This window comes from Dromiciops gliroides, chromosome 2 (genome assembly GCF_019393635.1).
Source record: "Dromiciops gliroides isolate mDroGli1 chromosome 2, mDroGli1.pri, whole genome shotgun sequence".
NCBI classification, from domain to species: domain Eukaryota; kingdom Metazoa; phylum Chordata; class Mammalia; order Microbiotheria; family Microbiotheriidae; genus Dromiciops; species Dromiciops gliroides.
Window position 1 is genome coordinate 392,865,827 of NC_057862.1, and position 19,266 is coordinate 392,885,092.

A 19,266-nucleotide genomic window follows, 5' to 3' on the forward strand; every position below is an offset into this window, starting at 1 on the left:
TTCCACCGCTTCGGCCTTCCCAAATCACACACCCCGCAGGAGACTAGCGGCGCGCGCCAGACCCGACGAGAACAGTGCGCAGGCACTGCCCCCTATCCCTCTGGACTGTCTGGTTAGGAGGCTGGCTCATCCCTTGTGAGAGAAACGGGGCGAGGCCGTAATTGGTTGGACGCTACGCTGACGTCGAGGGGCGGGACCCTCATGCTGAATGGGGGCCGCCTCTGAGTAAGAGGAGGAGGTGGAAGAGGAAGACATGACTCGCTCCGGGCTAGGGCTCGGGCTCGGGCTCTTGTGGAGCCGGCTGAGCCGGGGCATGAGCCGAGCTGACCACGAACCGCGGCCTCCCGGGAAGAGGTGGCTGGTAAGTGTGCGGGGCAGGGCGGAAAGCTTCCGCGGCTGGAGGGAGATGGGGCTGAGGGGTACAGGAGGAGGGGTGCAGTTAAAGGGAACCCCTAGTCCCTGAACTTCCCCTGGCCGGGAGCCTGCGATCCCAGGGCCACATCACCATGTGGCTGGAGCACCGTAGGGAGAACTGGAAGGGATTCGACAGTTCGCTGCACAGTTAAGGAAACAGCCCCCGCCCCCCTAAATCCGGGGACAGGCCTAAAGGTTCACTAGTAGTCCTTGTCAATTGCAGATCCCGGTCCTCTAACTCCACTTTTTTTACCTACTCTTCCACCCTGGGGATGGGGGAAGGAGGATTAGAGAGGAGGCTTCTTGGGTCCCACATTCCTGAAGTGAGTTGTCTAATGTGCTAGGGGAGTTACAAAGTTTAGGTGAGGTATGTCCTTGCCCCAGAGCAGGGAGGTGGATTTCAGGGGATGAGTGAATTTGGATGGGGGGAAAAAGATAGCTTTAATTTGACTAACCTCTAGGTAGTATTTTATTTTATTTTCCAATTACATGTGAAGATTGTTTTCAACATTCATTTTTGTCAGATTTTGAGTTCCAAATTTTTCTCCTTTCTTCCCCACTCCCCCAATCAGATATAGGTTTTATATATGTATGTGTGTATGTATACACACATATACATACACATCTATCTACATACGATCATGTTATACATGTTTCCATATGAGTCATGTTAAGAAGAATCAGAGCAAAAGGAAAAAAACACAAGAAAAAATAACAAATAAAGTGATAATTTCACTAACCTCTAATTGAAATTTGGCATTTATCTCAATTAAAAAATCATGAGAAGGCCATAAGCTTCACCAAAGGAATTCGAGACAGCATAAAAGGTCAAGGACCTCTGCCCTAAAGGAATTTAGAGCAGCCCACTAGGATAGGTTACAAGCCTATATTTCTTTTTTCTTTTTTTGGTAGGGCTGCCCCCATAAGCCTATATCTCATGTAATAGTATATATTGTAGCTATAATATCTAATAGTATAACATTATTAAAGAGTAACAGTGTTTTGTGAAGTCCGAGGCTCATTGTCAGCTTCAAGAAGGTTTCACTTAAGTTAAAAGAAAAAGAGTCCTGGGGCAGCTAGGTGGATAGAGCACTGGCCCTGGATTCAGGAGGACCTGAGTTCAAATTCGGCCTCAGACACTTAACACTTACTAGCTGTGTGACCCTGGGTAAGTCACTTAACCCCAATTCACACACACACACACACACACACACACACACATACACAAAGAGTCCTAACAGGTGAAGAGAGGGAGGGATGATATTCCAGGAATGAGGGATGGGTTAAGCAACAACTTTGAGACAACAGAGGATGTGGGCCAGAGTATTTTTTTTAACTGGATATGAAAGAGAGGAGAAAAATGAGATGAGGCAAGAAAGGGAGGATAATGCTGGTTGTTAAGGTTCTTGAATACTAGGTAGGTATTTAAGAGTTTAAGTATCCACTTAATAGAGAACCACTGAAGATTTTTGAGCAGAAAATGGATCAGAACAAATCTCTGGGTGGGAAAGATGATTTGGGCCATGTTAAATAGGATAGATTGGAGCAGAGAGACAGACTAGAAACTGCTGTGATAGTCCAGGCAGGTGGTGATAAGGATCTGTCTGTGCTACAGTGATACCAATAGGAATAGAAAAAAAATTACTTCCCCAGATGCTTGGGAGAAGTTCTCAACAGAGCCTATTAACTGATTACTTGTGAAAGGTCAGAGTCAAAGAGAAGCCCAAAGGTTACGAATGGCGGGCTGAGTGGTGCTGCTGATGCCATCAAGTGAAGTCCTGGGTTTGGGGGAAAAGATGAAATGAGGCCATTTCTGGAGATGTTGGATTTGAGGTGCCATTGGGACATCCAGCTGGAGATGAGCTGGAGGGATTTAGCGGTGCTCAAAGAGAGAGCTTGAGAGAGAGGTCAGGGTTGGAGGCACAGATTGGGGAATTATCTTCGTAGAGGTGGGGGTTGGAGCTGTCACCAGAGCAAATTGTGAAGGAAGTATAAAGATAGAGGGTCCCCCACCTTGGGGAATGCTCATATTAGGAATGTAGGAAGAGCATAAGAAACTTTCTGGGAGGACAAGGAGGAGGAACAGGAACAGTTAGAGAGACTAGAGGAAGACCCAGGAGAGTGTGATGCTTGAAGCAGATAGGCACTCAGTAAGCACTTGTTAAGCATCTGCTATGTGCCCGGACACTGTGCTAGGTGCCTGGTGAAGAGAAAGCAAGAGACAACCTGATCTCAGGGAACTCACAGTCGGGAGCTGGCCTGAAAACAACCATGTACAACCAACACACATGTATGCAAACATGTGTACATACATGCATATACACACCCTACATGTATGCATACAGATATACATGCATGCACATTCACATATACATACACACAATATATATGTATGTGTGTTTATTAACGAGAAGGGCATCAGGAAAGGCTTCTCATAGATGGAACTTTAGCTCAGACTTGACAGAAGTCAGGAAAGCCAGGAAGCTGAGATGAGGAGACAGAGCATCCCAGTGCTAGGGAGGTGGGAGTGTCTTGTGGGAGGAGCAGCAAGAAGGCCATTGGCACTGGATCAGCAGAGTACTCTGAGGGGAGTAAGGAGTGTGAAGACTGGAAGGGGAGGGGGGGCCCCGGTTGAGAAGGGCTTTGAATGCCAGACAGGATTTTGATATTCCACACTGAAGATGAGAGTGAGCCACTAGAGTTTGTTGAATAGGGAGGTGACATAGTCAGATGTTCTTTAGGAAAATGAATTTGACAGCTAAATGGAGGCTGAATAGGAGTAGGGAGACACTGAGGCAAGGAGGTCAACCTGCTTCAGGTGAGAGCTGATGAGATAGCAGTGTCAGAGGAGAGATGGGGACATAAATGTTACCCAGGTAAAATCAACAGGCTTTTTGGCACTAGAGCAATGGGGCTGGTCAACGGCATCAGAAGAAATCAGAAGGGAGAGATCTAGGTAAGTGAGGCTTGGGAGGGGAAAGAAAGCCTTTGGATTTGGTGATTAGATCAGTGGTAACCTTAGAACAGTTTCAGCAGAGGGGTGGGAGGAGACTCAAATGCTGGGAGTTCAAGAGAAACTGGATGTGGAGTAAGGAAGCAGAGGGTAGCCCAGTTCTTCTTTGACCCACAGGTGGCCGGTCTGGGCAACTACAGGTTGCAGGGCACACGGCACAGTGTGGGCATGGCTGTCCTGAACCAGCTGGCCAAGCACCTGAATGTGGCTGACCAGTGGAAGAGGCAGCGGCAGTGCTGCGCAGATGTGGCCATCGCCTGCCTGGGAGAGGCCGAATTGGTGCTTCTCAAACCCCGCCAATTCATGAATGTCAATGGGCACAGTGTGGCCCAGGCTGGTGAGAGATCAGCGATGAGTAGGGCTGCCCCCTATTCAGCATTGGGGAGGAGGGGTTGCTGGCACTTGGGTCTGGTTCCCTGGCTTCTGTCCCCTAAACACTCACTAGATGCTGGGTTTCTCCCTAGAGATAACTTCATGGCAGAGCCTAGTGAGTGCTGGATTATTTTACCTCGATTGTGCAGGGGGTATAGTGAATCCTGGATCTCTGTACCCTCCCTTATCCATCTTACTCTTGTTTCTCTGGGAAGCCAAGATGTATCAGCTGGCGGCCGAAGACATATACCTGGTGCATGATGAACTGGACAAGCCGCTGGGGAAGCTAGCCATGAAGTTGGGGGGCAGTGCAAGGTGAGGGAGCCAGGGTCCACCCCCAAAAGATTCTCACCTTGGGGCCAAGGAAGGAAATACTTGGCCCTGGGAGTGTTAACCCCAATTTTCCCATCTGTAAAATGAGTATGCTAATCACTACTTTGTTTCCCTCTTGGAGATGTTGGGAAGAGAAGGCATGAAGCCTGTGTGTCCTTTGTAATGTCATGGAGGAAGTTGTGCTGTGGTTGAGTCTCCTTATCTTCCCCCTCTTTCCCTTAGCTCTGTCATTCTGCAGTTTCTGGGCAAGCCTATGATGAATCTCTGACACTTGTCTTTTCTGGGTTTTGTCTTGAAAGAGGTCACAACGGGGTGCGATCCTGTATCAGCTGTCTCAATTCAAATGTAAGTCTTCCCTGCTAGGGGCTTTCCCCAGGTCTCATGCTCTCTACTGGAGCCTGTGTGCCCCATCACTCCCCGTGCTCCGGGACCTTAGTACTGAGGGGAGGTTTTTGAAGGGACCCAGTGACAGCCTCTGTCCTGGCCTTGCTGTCCTCCCATGCATGGAACTGTGCTTTGGTCCCTCCTGTGCTGCATCCTGATTCACCAGGACTGGCCTGGCCTGGGACTGTGCAGGAGAGGAGAGGATAGGAGCAGCCCACCACTGCAGCACTATTCCCCCCAACCCCCCAAAGGGCTGCTCTTCTGTTTGCTTCACCCCTAAAGCCGTGGGCCTTCCACCCCTTCTGTGCCCCATCCTTCAGCCTACCTGGAGGGGCTCCTGACACCACTGTGCAGTGCTACCTGGTAGGGGCTTCAAGGTAGAGAGCAGGGGGTTAGGCAGGAGGCTATAATAAGCATTGCCTTCTGTGCCAGGTGGGAGGATGCCTCTCCTGCCAGGCCAGTGCCACTCACCCCTCCAATCCACACAGGTCATGCCCCGGCTCCGAGTAGGCATCGGGCGACCCAGCCACCCAGGGGCCGTGGAGCGGTATGTGTTGGACAGGTTCACAGCAGCTGAGCAGGAACGGTTGCCCCAGCTTCTGGAGCAGGCAACGGAGCTGCTTCTCAGCCACATCCACCAGCGGAGCCTGGCAGGAGCCACGTGTGCAAGCCCCTCCTGACGTGACAGACCCACCACGGTGGGCCAGGACATGACTCATAAAGGACTGTTCCCCTGCAATGGGTACAGGCAGCCTCTCCTTGCCTTGCTGGAGTAGCACACAGCCTTGGCCTTCCAGCCCCCTGGGGAGAGCCTTTAAAGTGCAGTGAGGAAGATGACCCTGGGTTCAGCCGACTCACATTGTCACACTCCCCCCCTCCCCCAACATGAGACCTGCCCACACCTGTGTAATCACTAATTTATGGGACATTTAATTACTCTCCTGTCCCTGCCCAGGGAATAAAGGTTTGTCTTCCAAGGATGAAGCTTGCCCTTCCTCCTCTGTTTCCTTCTCTGTAGGGTCTGAGGGCACAGAGGAGGCAGGAAAGAGCTGTCTCTTCTTCAAGGCGATAGCAGGCAGTGTGAACCGTCTAAAGGAGTTTGGAAAGGAGACCTAAGAAAAGGAAGTGCAGGGAGCCCCTGTCTGAACCGCCTTCTCCTCGCTTCCCTCCCTCTCTCCCCTCCCGATCCTCACCCGCAGCCGGCAGGGCCTTCCCCGTCTCCACCACCCACTTCCCTCCCGCTTCCCCCCTCAGAGCCTCAGGAGTAGTAGATACCTTGAAATTTCTGAGCCGAGTAGTTTGGGACAGTATTTGAATATCTTTGGGGTTGAAGGGTATATGGGTTGGTCGGAACACTGTGCTCAGGCCCGACAACCTGTATGGCATGCTGTTGGTCAGTTGATGGAAGGGCTTGACGGTCTCACATCTGAGAGGGCAACAAGTCAGAGTCATGACATCCAGCAAAGGAACAGCACCCCTCCCTCCACCCCCATTGGCATCCTTTAAGGGCCATTAAGAGTCCCTCTCCCGTGAAGATTTCCCAGCATCACTCCATCCCCAGACTAGGAGGAACAGCGCGGTGCAGTGATTATAACACAGGACTTGGAGTCCAGAGACTAACCTGGGTTCAAATCCTGCCTCAGACACTTACTAGATGTATGACTATGGGTAAGTCATTCAGTCTTTTAGGGACTCAATTTCCTCATCTGTAAAATGGGGTAATAATAATACTTAGACTACCCACCTCTGAATTTTGGATAAAGCACTTGGGCAAACCTCATTGCACAATACAAATGTGAATTATTGTTAATAATACTATCAGTCACTGCTCACCTCTCCCGTAGTGTATTTATGGAAAGACGGGGAGCTTTTTGTTGGACTCTGATGAACTGAGCCACATGTGGCCCCAGGACCACAGCGTGGCTCAGCATGGACATCAGCTGGTGCAGCATCTCCTTCTGTTCCATCTGGAAGAGCACATTAAACTGACCCTCCTCAGCATGCTCAGGCTGCATCTGGGGGAGGCAAATGAAAGGTGCAAGAGGAAGTCAGAGCCTGCTTATGTTGTGCCTTCTCTTTCTCTCTCTCTCTCTCTCTCTCTCTCTCTCTCTCTCTCGCTTGCTCGCGTGCTGACTTTCAAGAACACAAAAAACACATTTTTGCTGAGTCCTATATTGAAAGACAATTTGTAGTGAATCCTTTTGTGAAGTGAGAAATCCTAAATTCAGAGAAGCAGCTTGGCATAGACAGAGTATAAAAGTGTCTGGCCTGATTAACGAGCCCTTGGCCCAGAACAGCCACTTCATCTCTCTGAAGCTTATAAACTTTGCATTTCCTCCAGGAACTTCTACCAATGTACCCTGTTTATTGGAAATAAATGAATGTAAAATGAGGCTGTAGGTTAAGTGGGGCCTTGTCCATGTAAGGATCTTTATACATGGCCTATGTGCCCCAGGTCCTCCAGGCTCTGCTCATCTCTGATAGGTTCTTACAGCTCAGGAGCTGGCAAAGTATCAGGAGCTGCTTTATTACATTGCCAAAACCAAAAACTTGCTTTTTATTATGATGAACTTGCCACACATCAACAAACACAAATGTGTCTCCATAAGGAAAAAAGAAGAGGACTGCAAAGGAAACCGCAGATTTCCAATATGAGAAAAACTTTTAAAATTCATGTTTCAGATTTAACATGTTCCAATGTGCCCTAATTGTCTGAAGTTTCCTTCTGAATTTCCTTCTTTCTACATTTAAAAAAAAAAGTTCCATTAATACTTTTCGCATTACCCCCCCTCCAAATAAAAGCCCTCCCTTATACAAATAAATACAAATAAATCAAGCAAGCAAAACATCTGTTCATTGGCTATCTCATCCCGCACCTACAGTCTAGGAAGTGTCATCCTGACTCAGTGAACCAAAGTAAAATGTAACTGGGAAATGTTTAATAAAATAAACATACAAGGCAACATAATATTGGTTTGTGATTTTCTAGGTAGAAATGTAGCCAGCAGGAATCTGTTTCTATTTGAGTTTGACACCATTTCTGTAATCTCTCTGCCAAGAGGTAGGAAGCCTTATTTTATCCATTGTTCTCAATAGAAGAGCGCCCCCTCATGGCCACTAGCCTGTGGCTAGGGGCACTGTCCCTTGCAGGAAGGCCTCACCGACAGCAGATCCCGAAGTAGGAACCTGGCTTGGGCCAACACTTGTTCCACATCGCGCCTCCGCTTCTGCTCCTTCTCCAGCTCCTCACTCAGTTTCTTTGCTTCCACTTGGTTGTGCTTGAGCTTCGTCTTTAGGTCCTCCATATCATTCCTGGGGAGGACCGGATGAGGGATCATGGGGTGCTCCTTACCCTCTTCCCCAATCTGTCCCCCTCCAGTCTAGACATGAAGGAGGAAGGCCATGAGCAGGACTGTATTATTCTGGAATTGCTTGGATGGCACCTCTAAGAACCAGGCAATCTTTTTTTTTTTTTTGGTGAGGCAATTGGGGTTAAGTGACTTGCCCAGGGTCACACAGCTAATAAGTATCAAGTGTCTGAGGCCCGATTTGAACTCAGGTCCTCCTGAATCCAGGGCCGGTGCTCTATCCACTGCGCCACCCAGCTGCCCCAGAACCAAGTAATCTTTTTCTAATCTCTGGTCTTTGAGAGGAAACCGAGCCTCAGGAAGCCATTTGGGCAGGCTACCTGCTCTCAGGTGTCATCTCCATTTTACAGATGCAGGAACTGAGGACCAGAAAGGTGACAAGAGAGAGCCAGGGTTAGAACCACAGGCCCCTGGCTTCCAGCCTCAGTGTTAATTTAACAAACATGTCCTAGGACATGCACAGCCTTCTGCAGTGATTTGCAGCATCCTCACTTGGTCAGTATCCCGGCTGGGCAGATCTGGAACTCTGGCTTCAGCTGTGAAGTGCCTAAGTCTCCAGGTTGAATTTTCTTTCTTTCTTTCTTTTTTTTTTTTGGTGAGGCAATTGGGGTTAAGTGACTTGCCCAGGGTCACACAGTCCAGGTTGAATTTTCAACAGACCAGGCCTCTTGGCTGAGGATGGCCTACCTCAGATCATGGTTGTCCTGCTGTAACTGCTGGAAAGCCATCTCTAACTGCTCCAACACAGCCCTTATCTTTTCAGCTTCTTCCATTCTGTGCTGCTGTTCTTCACACTTTTCAGCCAGAAACCATATCACCTGGGGTGATAATAACAAAAACTACCATTTCCGTAGTGCTTTAAGGTTTATACTATATATACAGATACATAAAGATGAGGAAATCGAGGCAGGGGTTAAATGACTTGCCCATGGTTAGTTACAGTAAGTATTTAAGGCAGAATTGGAACCCACAGTCTTCCTGACTCCAAGTCCAGTGCTCTAACCACTGCATTCCCTAGCTGCCAAGTCAGTTGGGAGAGGGAAGGTATCATGATGGACTTTATGGGTGACATACAGACCAATGGGAAAAGGCTGCCACTCTTCCCCCAAAGGTTCTTGCAGGCCACCCCATTCCTACCCTGTACCCTCAGACCCTGTGTTTCTCCAGGTGGGTTCCCTGCTGTGGGGAAGTTTTGGTTTGCCTTCCCTCCCTCTCCTTTTTTTCTTGTCTTTTTCTTTTTTTGGGGTGGGGGTGAGGCAGTTGGGGTTAAGTGACTTGCCCAAGGTCACACAGTTGGTAAGTGTTATCTGTCTGAGCCTGAATTTGAACTCAGGTACTCCTGACTTCAGGGCTGGTGCTCTTATCTACTACTCCACCTAGCTGCCCCCTCTCCCATTTTTATTCAAGAGGAAGGGGGAAGAGTGAAGAGGCTGGAGCTAATGAAGGGTGGGCTAGAACTGCTTCTTTCTAAGACTACCACACACAGCTCGCTGCCTGTCCCCTCATCTTTATTGGACAGCTCCCCTACTCCCTCTTCGACAGGACCCACAGAAAATGATCATGCCTAATACATTTAGAATTGTGAAGGTCCAGAAAAATCCAAGAAAAAATAGGTGAAATTCCCTGCTCCACCCCCACCCACTGCGGTTTTCAGGAAGAAATAAGCCATGAGGGAAGGGAGGAGAGGGGGAATGTTTGTCTGTTCCCCAAAATAGTTTCCACTCCCTGCCATTCACCCTCCCCACACACAATCTTCCCATTTCTACATGGGATGAATTCAAATCCAGGGTGTGACTGGGTCCCTGGCTCCCAAGCCCCCAGGCCAGGGCAACCTCTGCCCGGCCAGATGTTACCTTGAGGCGATTCATCCTGTTATTAGACATCATCTTCTTGTTGCTCTCCAGCAAGTCCAGCTGTTTGGCCATCTCCGCCGTGACCCCCTTCAGCTCCTCATTCTCAGTGTACAGCTGTAGGCTTTGGTTGGACACTTTGGCCAGCTCTTTAGTCACTGCCATGTTCTCTTGGATTACCTTCCTTGTTGTCTCTGACATCTGGAGAGCGGACACCTTGCGAAACTCGATTGCCACCTTATTCACTCGCTGGACTATTTCCTTTTTCAGTCTGGGGTTTGGGGGGGAGTCCTCCTGGGGTTCAGAGTGCTAGATCTCCCCAGAAAGCAGTCTCCAATACCCTCCCTCTTCCAAACCACATTCCCTGATCTTGGATCCCTTGCTCAGACCTGCCCCCACCCCCACCCCCACCCCCAGTGTTTCGCTTTATAAACTGGACGTGGAAGGATGGAATCGTACTTCAGCAGAGCTGGAAGGAGCCTTGGAGATCTAGTCCCACTCCCTCCTTTTACAGAGGAGGAAACTGAGGCCAAGAGAGGAGAAGTGACTTGTACAATGTCAAACAGTTAATAAAGGTGGTAATACATAACTCAGAGAGAATTACTTCTGAGCTGAGGAACACAGACCTCAAGTCTGAATGAATGAATTCAGACTCTTGGATCCCCAGGAGACCCTGTGATCCCTTACCTCGGTGCCCTCCCTAGATCCTACAGGGTGGGGGAGGGGCTGGGTAGTAAGGAGCCCAGACCTGTCTTTGTCTAACACAGCATTCTTCTCCAGGGTGTAAATCCAGTCCTTGTACTCCTCCTGTTCCTTCTTCAGTTGTTCTTCCAGCACAGCAAACTTGGCCATGAGCTCTTCCTTCTGGACCCGGTACTCATCAAGGGCGGCCAGCTTCCCCCCTGTCCAGAGAAGTCTAGTGAGTCAGCAGACCCTCAACACTCCCAAAGGACTTCAGCAGGCCTAGGTGGCTTGAGAAGGGTGTACAGTGTTCTGCCTCTAGATGGATGTTCCCAGCCCCCACCTCTTGTCTCTCCCCCCTCCACTCCAGCTCTTTTGTCACATGCATCTTAAGGATCCAAGCTTACTTCCCACAGCTCTGCTACAACGCATCCTCTGCTCTCCTTGGCTCATCATTCTCCTTGTTGGTAATAACTCTCATTTATGGAGCATTTCAAGGGTTACAAAGTGCTCTGCCCACAAGAATCTTGTAGTGAAGGAAATTTAAGTAATATCTCCATTTTGCTTGTGAGGAAACTAACAGAGAATTGAAGTGGATTCTCCATGTACAGCTAGTAAATGTCAGAGACATCATTTGAAGTCGGATCCACTGACTTCATGCCCCTACAGTGCTTTCCTCTAACCTAGGCTGCCTCCCTATATTGTTCTACAACGGTTCTCTCCATTGCTCTTGGGCCCTCCTCCTGCATCACCCTCTCTCCTTCCTTCCACTTATTTCATTTTTCTGGATCATTCTTTTTCTTTTCTTTTTTTTTCCTGTAGGGTAGTGAGGGTTAAGTGACTTGCCCAGGGTTACACAGCTAGTAAGTATCAAGAGTCTGAGGCTGGATTTGAACTCAGGTCCTCCTGAATTCAGGGTGGGTGCTTTATCCACTGCACCACCTAGCTGTCCCCTTTATTTCATTTTTAAAGATCCACTTCAAATCCCACCTCTTCCCACATAGGCCTCCCTGTTTTTTCCATGGCACACTGATGTCTCCCTTGAAGGAAATCCTAGAGCATTTATTTAGGTAAAGCACAACTACATGATCGTAAGAATTATCGTTCAACAGACTGTAACTTAGATATCCAAAGGGGTGCTATTCTCCTTCAAAGCTGTCCCTTTGGAAGACTGGACATTGATGCCAATGATTCTGTCATTGCTCAAGGCATTTTGGAAATGTCTCTTTGGGAATGACCTTCAAACCCTGTGGTCTGTTCTTTTTAAATAACCTCAATGGTGGCATAACGGTATCCTTTCCACTAACACATCAATCCATGTATTAAGCCCCTTCTGTGTACAGGATGGGCAGTAGCTCAGCATAGTGGATAGGGCCAGCCTTGGAGCCAAGAATACCTGAGCTCAAGCCCATACTAGCTGTGTGATGGTGAATGGCCAGTGCTCCTGGGCACCTCCTTAACACTATTAAATTACAAATGAGCTGTAGGCAGAGGGAGTTTCCATACAAGGAGTTCCTCCATTCCGCTTCTGTGCCATCTTCTATGGGAAACATTTCCCCACCCCAGCTATAGGCCCCTTCCCTCCCTCCCAAAACTACCTTGGCAATTGTGTACATACTCTGTATTCTGTATATATACACACGGTCTCCCCGTTAGGATGTAAACTCCCTGAGGGCAGGAACTATCTCATTTCTGTCTTTATATCTCCAGTGCCTGGCCCATAGTAGGTGCTTAATAAATGTTTCCTGACTGATTGTTCCCTTGACAAGTCTGTCCCCTCTACCTCCTCGAGAGGAAAAAAAAAACATACTATCAAATCAAATATCTTAGGAACTGGGGAAAAAAAGATTAAAAAAACCCAACATGGTTCCTGCCTTTGAAGAGGCAGTCAGCTATCTGAGAGAGCAACAGTTAAACAAAGAGGCACGAGACCAGATGGAGCTGAGAAGGGCAGAGGGCATAAGGAGATATAGACAAAGTACCAGGGGAAAGTTGGAAGAGAGTTCACTCTTGTCTAATAATAACTAATGCTTTCTCATTTGAGCCTCACAACAATCCTGTAGGGTAGGAACTAATCCATTAGTCCCATTTCATAGGTGAGGAAATTGAACCTCTGAGAGACTATGGTTACACGACCAGTAAGTGTCAGAGGTTCCATTTAAACCTGGGTCTTCTCAACTCCACAACTGCCTTCCCTTACAAACAAAACTTCACATAGCGCTGAGTTTGGTTTTTTACTGAAATGACTGCACCTGTAGTCTAATGGGGCCTTCAGATCTAACATCTGCATCTGAAGAAAGAACACCACACTCTGCCTTTGCTTTCCTGATTCTTGAGCAGAAGGGGAACATAATGAGCTTCCTCGTAGATTTGATTTTTGGAGTCAGTCACAAGTCATTCATAGCCAAGTCTGGTGATGAATGTGGGCGACTGAGCTGGGTCACAAATAAGGTGTGACTTGAATCATTAAAGCTCATTTTCTGACTCATAAACTGGCTTTTAATGGCAGCTCCCAAACAGGATTCCAGACATGTTTTGAGCAAAGGCTGCTTCTTTGGAATGCCTATAGGTCTTACCACATACTCCTTAATTCAAAGGCCCTCAACGACTTTCCACTGCCTACTGAGTCTATAATCTGACATTCAAGGCCTAACACAATACATTTCTAGTCCTCATTTACACTCCCTCTCCTCATATACTTTATGTTCCAGCCAAAGTAGACAGTTGCTGGCCCCTAAACATGTCCTATGTTTCTGTCTTTCTTATTTATTCATCTTTCTCCCTCTATACAGTATGGCTTCACCCAACCCCATTTTCCCCTTCATGACATCTTTTTTTTTTTTTTTTTAGTAAGGCAATTGGGGTTAAGTGACTTGCCCATGGTCACACAGCTAGTAAGTGTTAAGTGTCTGAGGCCAGATTTGAATTTAGGTACTCCTGAATCCAGGGCCGGTGCTCTATCCACTGCACCATCTAGCTGCCCCTCCCTTCATGACATCTTAACCTCCTTCCAAGGTTCTATCAAATGTATTCTGTATATATACAGAATACAGAGTATGTACACAATTGCCGCCTCCTCAATAAAACTTCCTCATCTCTCCCAGCTGGAAGTGACTTTTCTTTCATCTGATTTCAGAGCTCTGCATTTGTCTTAACAGCTTTACTAGAGCTAAGAAGGAAGGAAGGAAGGAAGGAAGGAAGGAAGGAAGGAAGGAAGGAAGGAAAGAAAGAAAGAAAGAAAGAAAGAAAGAAAGAAAGAAAGAAAGAAAGAAAGAAAGAAAGAAAGAAAGAAAGAAAGAAAGAAAGGAAGGAAGAAAGAAAGACACTCTCTGGGGTGCCTAGATTCTGATCAGCTTGTTAAATAATCAGTTCCATTATCTTCTAAGTCACCTTGCCTGGTCAGTACAATACAGCCACATCTTATCTCCCCACCTAGACTGTAAGCTCACCAAAACGTAGGCACCAACACTGTCTCTTCTTCCTCCTTTCTCCTCCAGAGTATAGCCTAGTCAGGGTTTGGCACATGAATGGTGCTCAGTAAAGATGTATTGATGTACTCATTGATTTGGGCCCTTCCCTTACCCAATAAGACATTCTCCGAGACGAGCTGGTCTTTGCTCTCCTGGAACTCATGGTACACCTGGGCCAGCTGAGATTCGAAGGCATCCTTCTCCATCTCCTTGGAGATCTGCAGGCCCTGCAGCTGTTCATTGAGGTCTGTAATCTCAAACACTCGCTGGTTGAGGGAACATTTGAGGAAGGAGACAATCTCCTTTTTATTTTGAGCCAGCTGTTCAAACTTAGCCCGGAAGAGTTTATCTTTCACTGCCATCTCGTCCCACTTCTTTTGATACCTAGGGTAGTGAAGGGTCAGACATTTTAGGGGGGCTAGATTGGATGGCCTACCCAGAGCTGGCTGAGAAAAGCCTGGGGTGGGGGCAGCTAGGTGGTACAGTGGATAAAGCACCAGCCCTGGAGTCAGGAGGACCTGAGTTCAAATCCTGCCTCAGACACTTAACACTTACTAGCTGTGTGACCCTGGGCAAGTCACTTAACCCCAATTGCCTCAAAAAAGAAAAGAAAAGAAAAGAAAAGAAAAGACTGGGGGGTCCAAGACATGGAGCAGAAAGTCTAAAGGCTGGAACCACCACTGTTGTGTCTATCTCTCTGGGGAAAATTGCAAATAAACTGAGTCCAGCGTTATTAGGGGTACTCAAAATCTGTGCTATGATTAATAACAAAACAGACACTATCAGTGAATGGAGCTCTTCAAGTTCCTATTTTAGAATCGTTTTTGGAAAGAATTGAGCTAGATCAGATTTACATAAATACCAAATAGCCACTTCTTTTATTCATTCATTCATTCATTCATTCATTCATTCATTCATCCATTCATTCATTCATTCATCCATTCATTCATTCATTCATTTAGGCGGGGCAATGGGGGTTGTGACTTGCCCAGGGTCACACAGCTAGTGTCAAGTGTCTGAGGCTGGATTTGAACTCAGGTCCTCCTGAATCCAGGGCTGGTGCTTTATCCACTGTGCCACCTAGCTGCCCCCCGCCCAAATAGCCACTTATGCAATGGTATTTGAGGACAGCACCAAGCAGTCCATCCTTCCCCAAAATATATGGTCTTTAAATGATGCTTGAGAGTCCCATTTAGCTCTTTAGGTTAAGCATTGCCCCCCTCCCCCCATCCCTTTGCACGATGCAAATCCCTCTTTGGAGGGCTAACACATCAAGTCCCCATTACTTCAATGTGATCAAGCTTTTCAGAAAGCTGGGGTTGCTCAGTCAGCCCAGGCAGAGGAGATAGAAGGGCTGAGTGGTAGGAAAGGGCTCAGAAAGAGGAGTTGAGCAACCTGGGAGTCAGACTGACCATCTCCCACTCTGAACCAGAGCCCTCCCAGAAGCCAAGCACAGCGACCAGTCCCCCTGCCCCCACCCCCTGGACTTCAGCTTCCTGGTACTCAGAGCTGGTCTGTTCTTCAGACTGTTAGAGCTGAAAGGGCCCAGGGAGCCATCTATTCCAACCCCTTCATTTGGGGGGGGGTGGGGCAATTGGGGTTAAGTGACTTGCCCAGGGTCACACAGCTAGTAAGTGTTAAGTGTCTGAGGCTGGATTTGAACTCAGGTACTCCTGAATCCAGGGCTGGTGCTCTATCCATTGTGCCACCTAGCTGTCCCTAACCAGCCCCTTCATTTTTATGGATGGGGCCCTGCTCAAGGTCACAGAGTTGGTTGGAGGCCTCTTGGCTCCATATCCAAAGCCCTTTCCACTAGTGCCAGGAGGGGGACCTAGGGCAGCCCTTCCCTCCCAAGGAGATTGCCCCAACAGAGTGTGGAACCCTGGCTGGCTGTTTTGTGGGTCTCCCAGCTCACTGACTGAAGGATCCTCTTCTCCAGGTCCTGGATCTGGATTTGATAAAACTTGCGGATCTCCTCCGTGATGACCTCTTCTGCCGCTTTAGGCGATGGTGGAGCACCCTTCTTGCCTTTCTTTTTCCCACCCTCCCCACCTGCTTTTTTGGGGCTCTCCCCACCTGCTTTTTTGGGCCCCATGGCAGCTGGGACCCCTGAGGCTTTGACTACTGCTGCCCCTTTAAAAGGCCAGGCTGTTGCTAAGGAAGCTGCTCCCCACCCCTACCGGAGTACTGTACATAGCAACAGGCTATGATGAATTTAAAGGAGCCCAGCCATCTCCCAGGACTTGGACTTGGCTTTACTAATAATTTTTCCTTCCTGACCTCACAGGCTTGTGATAAAGAAAGGACTTGGAGAACCTTAAAGTGCTATATAATTTTAAAAGGATTTTTTTTTTTAGCTCAGATGTGTGATTTCATTGGTCTAAGGGAACTGCCAGTAACAAAATTTTGCCAATGCCAGTCAGTACTTGTCCTGCAATTGATAATCTTAGAGAGTTCTCTGATCTTTTACATGACTTGCTCAGGTCCACACAGCCAGTATATATATAAATGTCAGAAATGAGACTGGAACCCAGGGCTTGCTGTGTCACCTAGGGAGAGCCTCCAAGGTTCTTGGTTCTGGTGGCCTGGAAGGGCACTTCCGCACAAGATTTTGGGGGCAACACAGTATTGAGACAGAGGAGGACCACAGATCATATCATGATGGTTTCCAAGCATCTAGTGAAGCCTGGAAGCTTTGGGGTGGATGAGCTACCTCTCACAATCTAGGGCAGGGGAAAGCCAAGTGTAACCTGAGATCTGTTGGTGGACGGGTGTAGAAGTAAAGAGATTTGGGGGAGAGCACCAGATTTTGCCCAGGAGTAGACTGGAGCCAAGTGGTGGGGCCCAAGGCAGATTAAGTTAAACTAGCAGCTTTGGTTAATGAGAGCTAATGCTGTCCAGCCTCTGGCTTCTGACAGTTTCGGATCTGGGGAGCTGCTAGAACAGGTTCGGCGCTGCTACAGGTAAGATGTTAAGGAAAAAAGACACAGAGACATAGGATGGGATTGGAAGGGCCCCATGCTCTCGGGTGGAGGCAAAAGGCAAAGTTTATTAGGACAGTCTGACATGTTTATACTTGAGGTGAGCAAAAGGAATGTCTGTGTGAAGTTCTTGCCAAAAGAACAGGATGAGGGGATTGGTTCGTAGACCTTGGGCCACGTAAGCCTTATCTATGATGAGGAGCATGTTTCTGTCCTTTGATGTTTCCTTGCCGCCTGTGCGAATGCATCATCCTTGGTGCCCAGCAAATGCATCTGCATCCAGGAAGGATCACTGAGGTTTACAGACCTCTTATCAAGGGCTAACTAAGAATCAGCGCATATTTTCTGGAAGGGGGGTTTCTGTTTGTGAGCTTTGCTCAAACAGTGAAAGGGGGACTTGCGTTAGCCCCTAACAGGCTTCTTTCTCCCCACCCCTTCCCCAGGTGCTGTACTGGGAAGCTCCGATCTCCTTTACCTGATTTCCCATTCCCTCTGATGAAGTGGGGGAAGAAAGGTGCCAGAGGAAAGGGAAGGAAAGAAATCATCTCTGATGCTCATTGCAGCCTGCTAGACATTATTCTAATGCCTATTTTCAAAACTATTTTAAACTACTAACAAAACACATGACCATTAGCAGTGTCTTGTGTAATCTATGAATTTGTGGGGGGTTTGGGGGGTGGGAAAAGCCAGCTCATAAGGAAAAATGGGAGCTCAAGTTTAGAGAGTTAAATTTTTTTTGTTAATTTCTGAGATCATTCTAGAGTCTGCCTGCTAAAGTGCCTTTGAACCCAGAAAGTGAGCAAGGAGCTCAGCTTGTGTTTGGGGTGGGGACAAATGGCCACCAATTTGTACCTTATAGCACTGCTTCTAGCCTAACATCAGAGAACACCCCTGCATCAACCCCCACAACCCCCTTCATGATTGTTGTTATCCCTACTCGCCTAGAAAGGTAAAAGGACATTTTTTTAGCTTATATTCCATCTTCTTCATTCCCACGTTCACCCCCTCTACACTTTAAGCCTGTTAAAGCCTGTTATTTCACTCCTAGACTATGCAACAGTCTAGCTGTTCTCTCCATCTCATCTCTCTAAACCACCCTCTGAAGCATGACAGTTTGTTTTGCTGGCACATACTGCCCCACAAGAGAGTGATTCTCATTCCAGGCCTTGTCCTCTTTAAACACTTCCTGTCCCACAAAGTTCAGTCATTAATCATACGTCATCTTGTCTTGTGCATTGTTGTTTTCTAAAGGCCACTAGATATTAAATGTTTCTTAGCCTTAGGTTTCTTCACCTAAAATGAAATGCGCTTTGTAAACCTTTAAGTACTATATACATGCATACATTTTCTTTTCTGTGAGGTTTCCTCTCCAAACCATACTGCCTGCACTCTGCTCCCCTGCCACCTTTCACTTCCCCCAACCCCACCTTCCCACAATAGAACTTGAATTCCCACACCTGAAACAGGGCACTCTGTTTGAAAGCTGGGCCTATCATGCTTGCATTTGTACCATCAGCACTTAGCATAGTGCTTGCCACATAGTAAGTGCTTAAATATTTTTCTTTAATTAATTAATTAATTCATCCATCTATTCATCCATCTATCCATGGATACATTCTATCTATCCATTCATACATTCTCCCGCACCAGACAGAGAACTGTTTGAGGGTAAGGTCTATACCTTTTCCTCCATCTACCCTATAGTGCCTAGCACAGGGACTAATTTATGGGAAGTTGTCGGGAATGACTCTTTGATTGATAAAGATGAAAGAGCTTGAAAGGAGAAGACCAATTCTTAGGTGCTTGAGAAAGGAGCAAGGAAACATCTGGATGCAAAAATTCCCAAGGGACAACAGGTAGAAGTCCCCCACGGGTTCCTCTTGAAGGGTCCTTTCAGTATGCTGGAAAGAGGCCTGAACTGAAAGACAGGCATCCTGAGTTCTAGACCCAACTTGGGAAAGCCACAGGAGCACTCCTGGGTCTCACTAATAAATGTTTATTTATTGACAATACAATACTACAATAGGGAAGATAATCCCTGTTCACCTCCTGAGGTTATTATGAAGATCCAAGGATCAGGCCCCCTTCACTGCTCAGTTGACTACTGGCAAAAGCCTTGTGACTGGTCTTCCTGTGCTTATGTCCTCTGTCCATTTCGATGCCAAACTGGCAATGGTAAAACAGGTCTCATTTCCTTGTTCAAGAAGCTCCTGGCACCCTCTTTCTTCTAAATTCAAATTCCTCCACTGGGCATTTAAAGTCCTTCACATGGGGCAGCTAGGTGGCACAGTGGATAAAGCACCAGCCCTGGATTCAGAAGGACCTGAGTTCAAATCCAGCTTCAGACTCTTGACACTTACTAGCTGTGTGACCCTGGGCAAGTCACTTAACCCTCATTGC

General features: G+C 47.6%; 2 protein-coding genes across 2 annotated transcripts; one reads left to right on the plus strand and one right to left on the minus strand.

The window, feature by feature from the left end:
- Nucleotides 1-108: 108 nt before the first annotated feature.
- PTRH1 (peptidyl-tRNA hydrolase 1 homolog) lies at nucleotides 109-5,496 on the plus strand. Its single transcript, XM_043986636.1, has 5 exons — nucleotides 109-361; nucleotides 3,545-3,764; nucleotides 4,015-4,114; nucleotides 4,432-4,477; nucleotides 5,005-5,496. The coding sequence occupies exons 1-5, from the start codon at nucleotides 254-256 to the stop codon at nucleotides 5,194-5,196; spliced, it is 666 nt and encodes a 221-aa protein (XP_043842571.1). The 5' UTR covers nucleotides 109-253; the 3' UTR covers nucleotides 5,197-5,496.
- Nucleotides 5,351-15,980, minus strand: LOC122738962 (cilia- and flagella-associated protein 157-like). Its single transcript, XM_043980841.1, has 9 exons — nucleotides 15,805-15,980; nucleotides 13,998-14,269; nucleotides 10,483-10,636; nucleotides 9,738-10,005; nucleotides 8,572-8,702; nucleotides 7,678-7,828; nucleotides 6,350-6,531; nucleotides 5,792-5,942; nucleotides 5,351-5,628 (listed from the first exon to the last, which is right to left on the minus strand). Exons 1-9 carry the CDS (start codon nucleotides 15,978-15,980, stop codon nucleotides 5,446-5,448), a joined length of 1,668 nt encoding a protein of 555 aa, XP_043836776.1. The 3' UTR covers nucleotides 5,351-5,445.
- Between the last annotated feature and the right edge of the window lie 3,286 nt (nucleotides 15,981-19,266).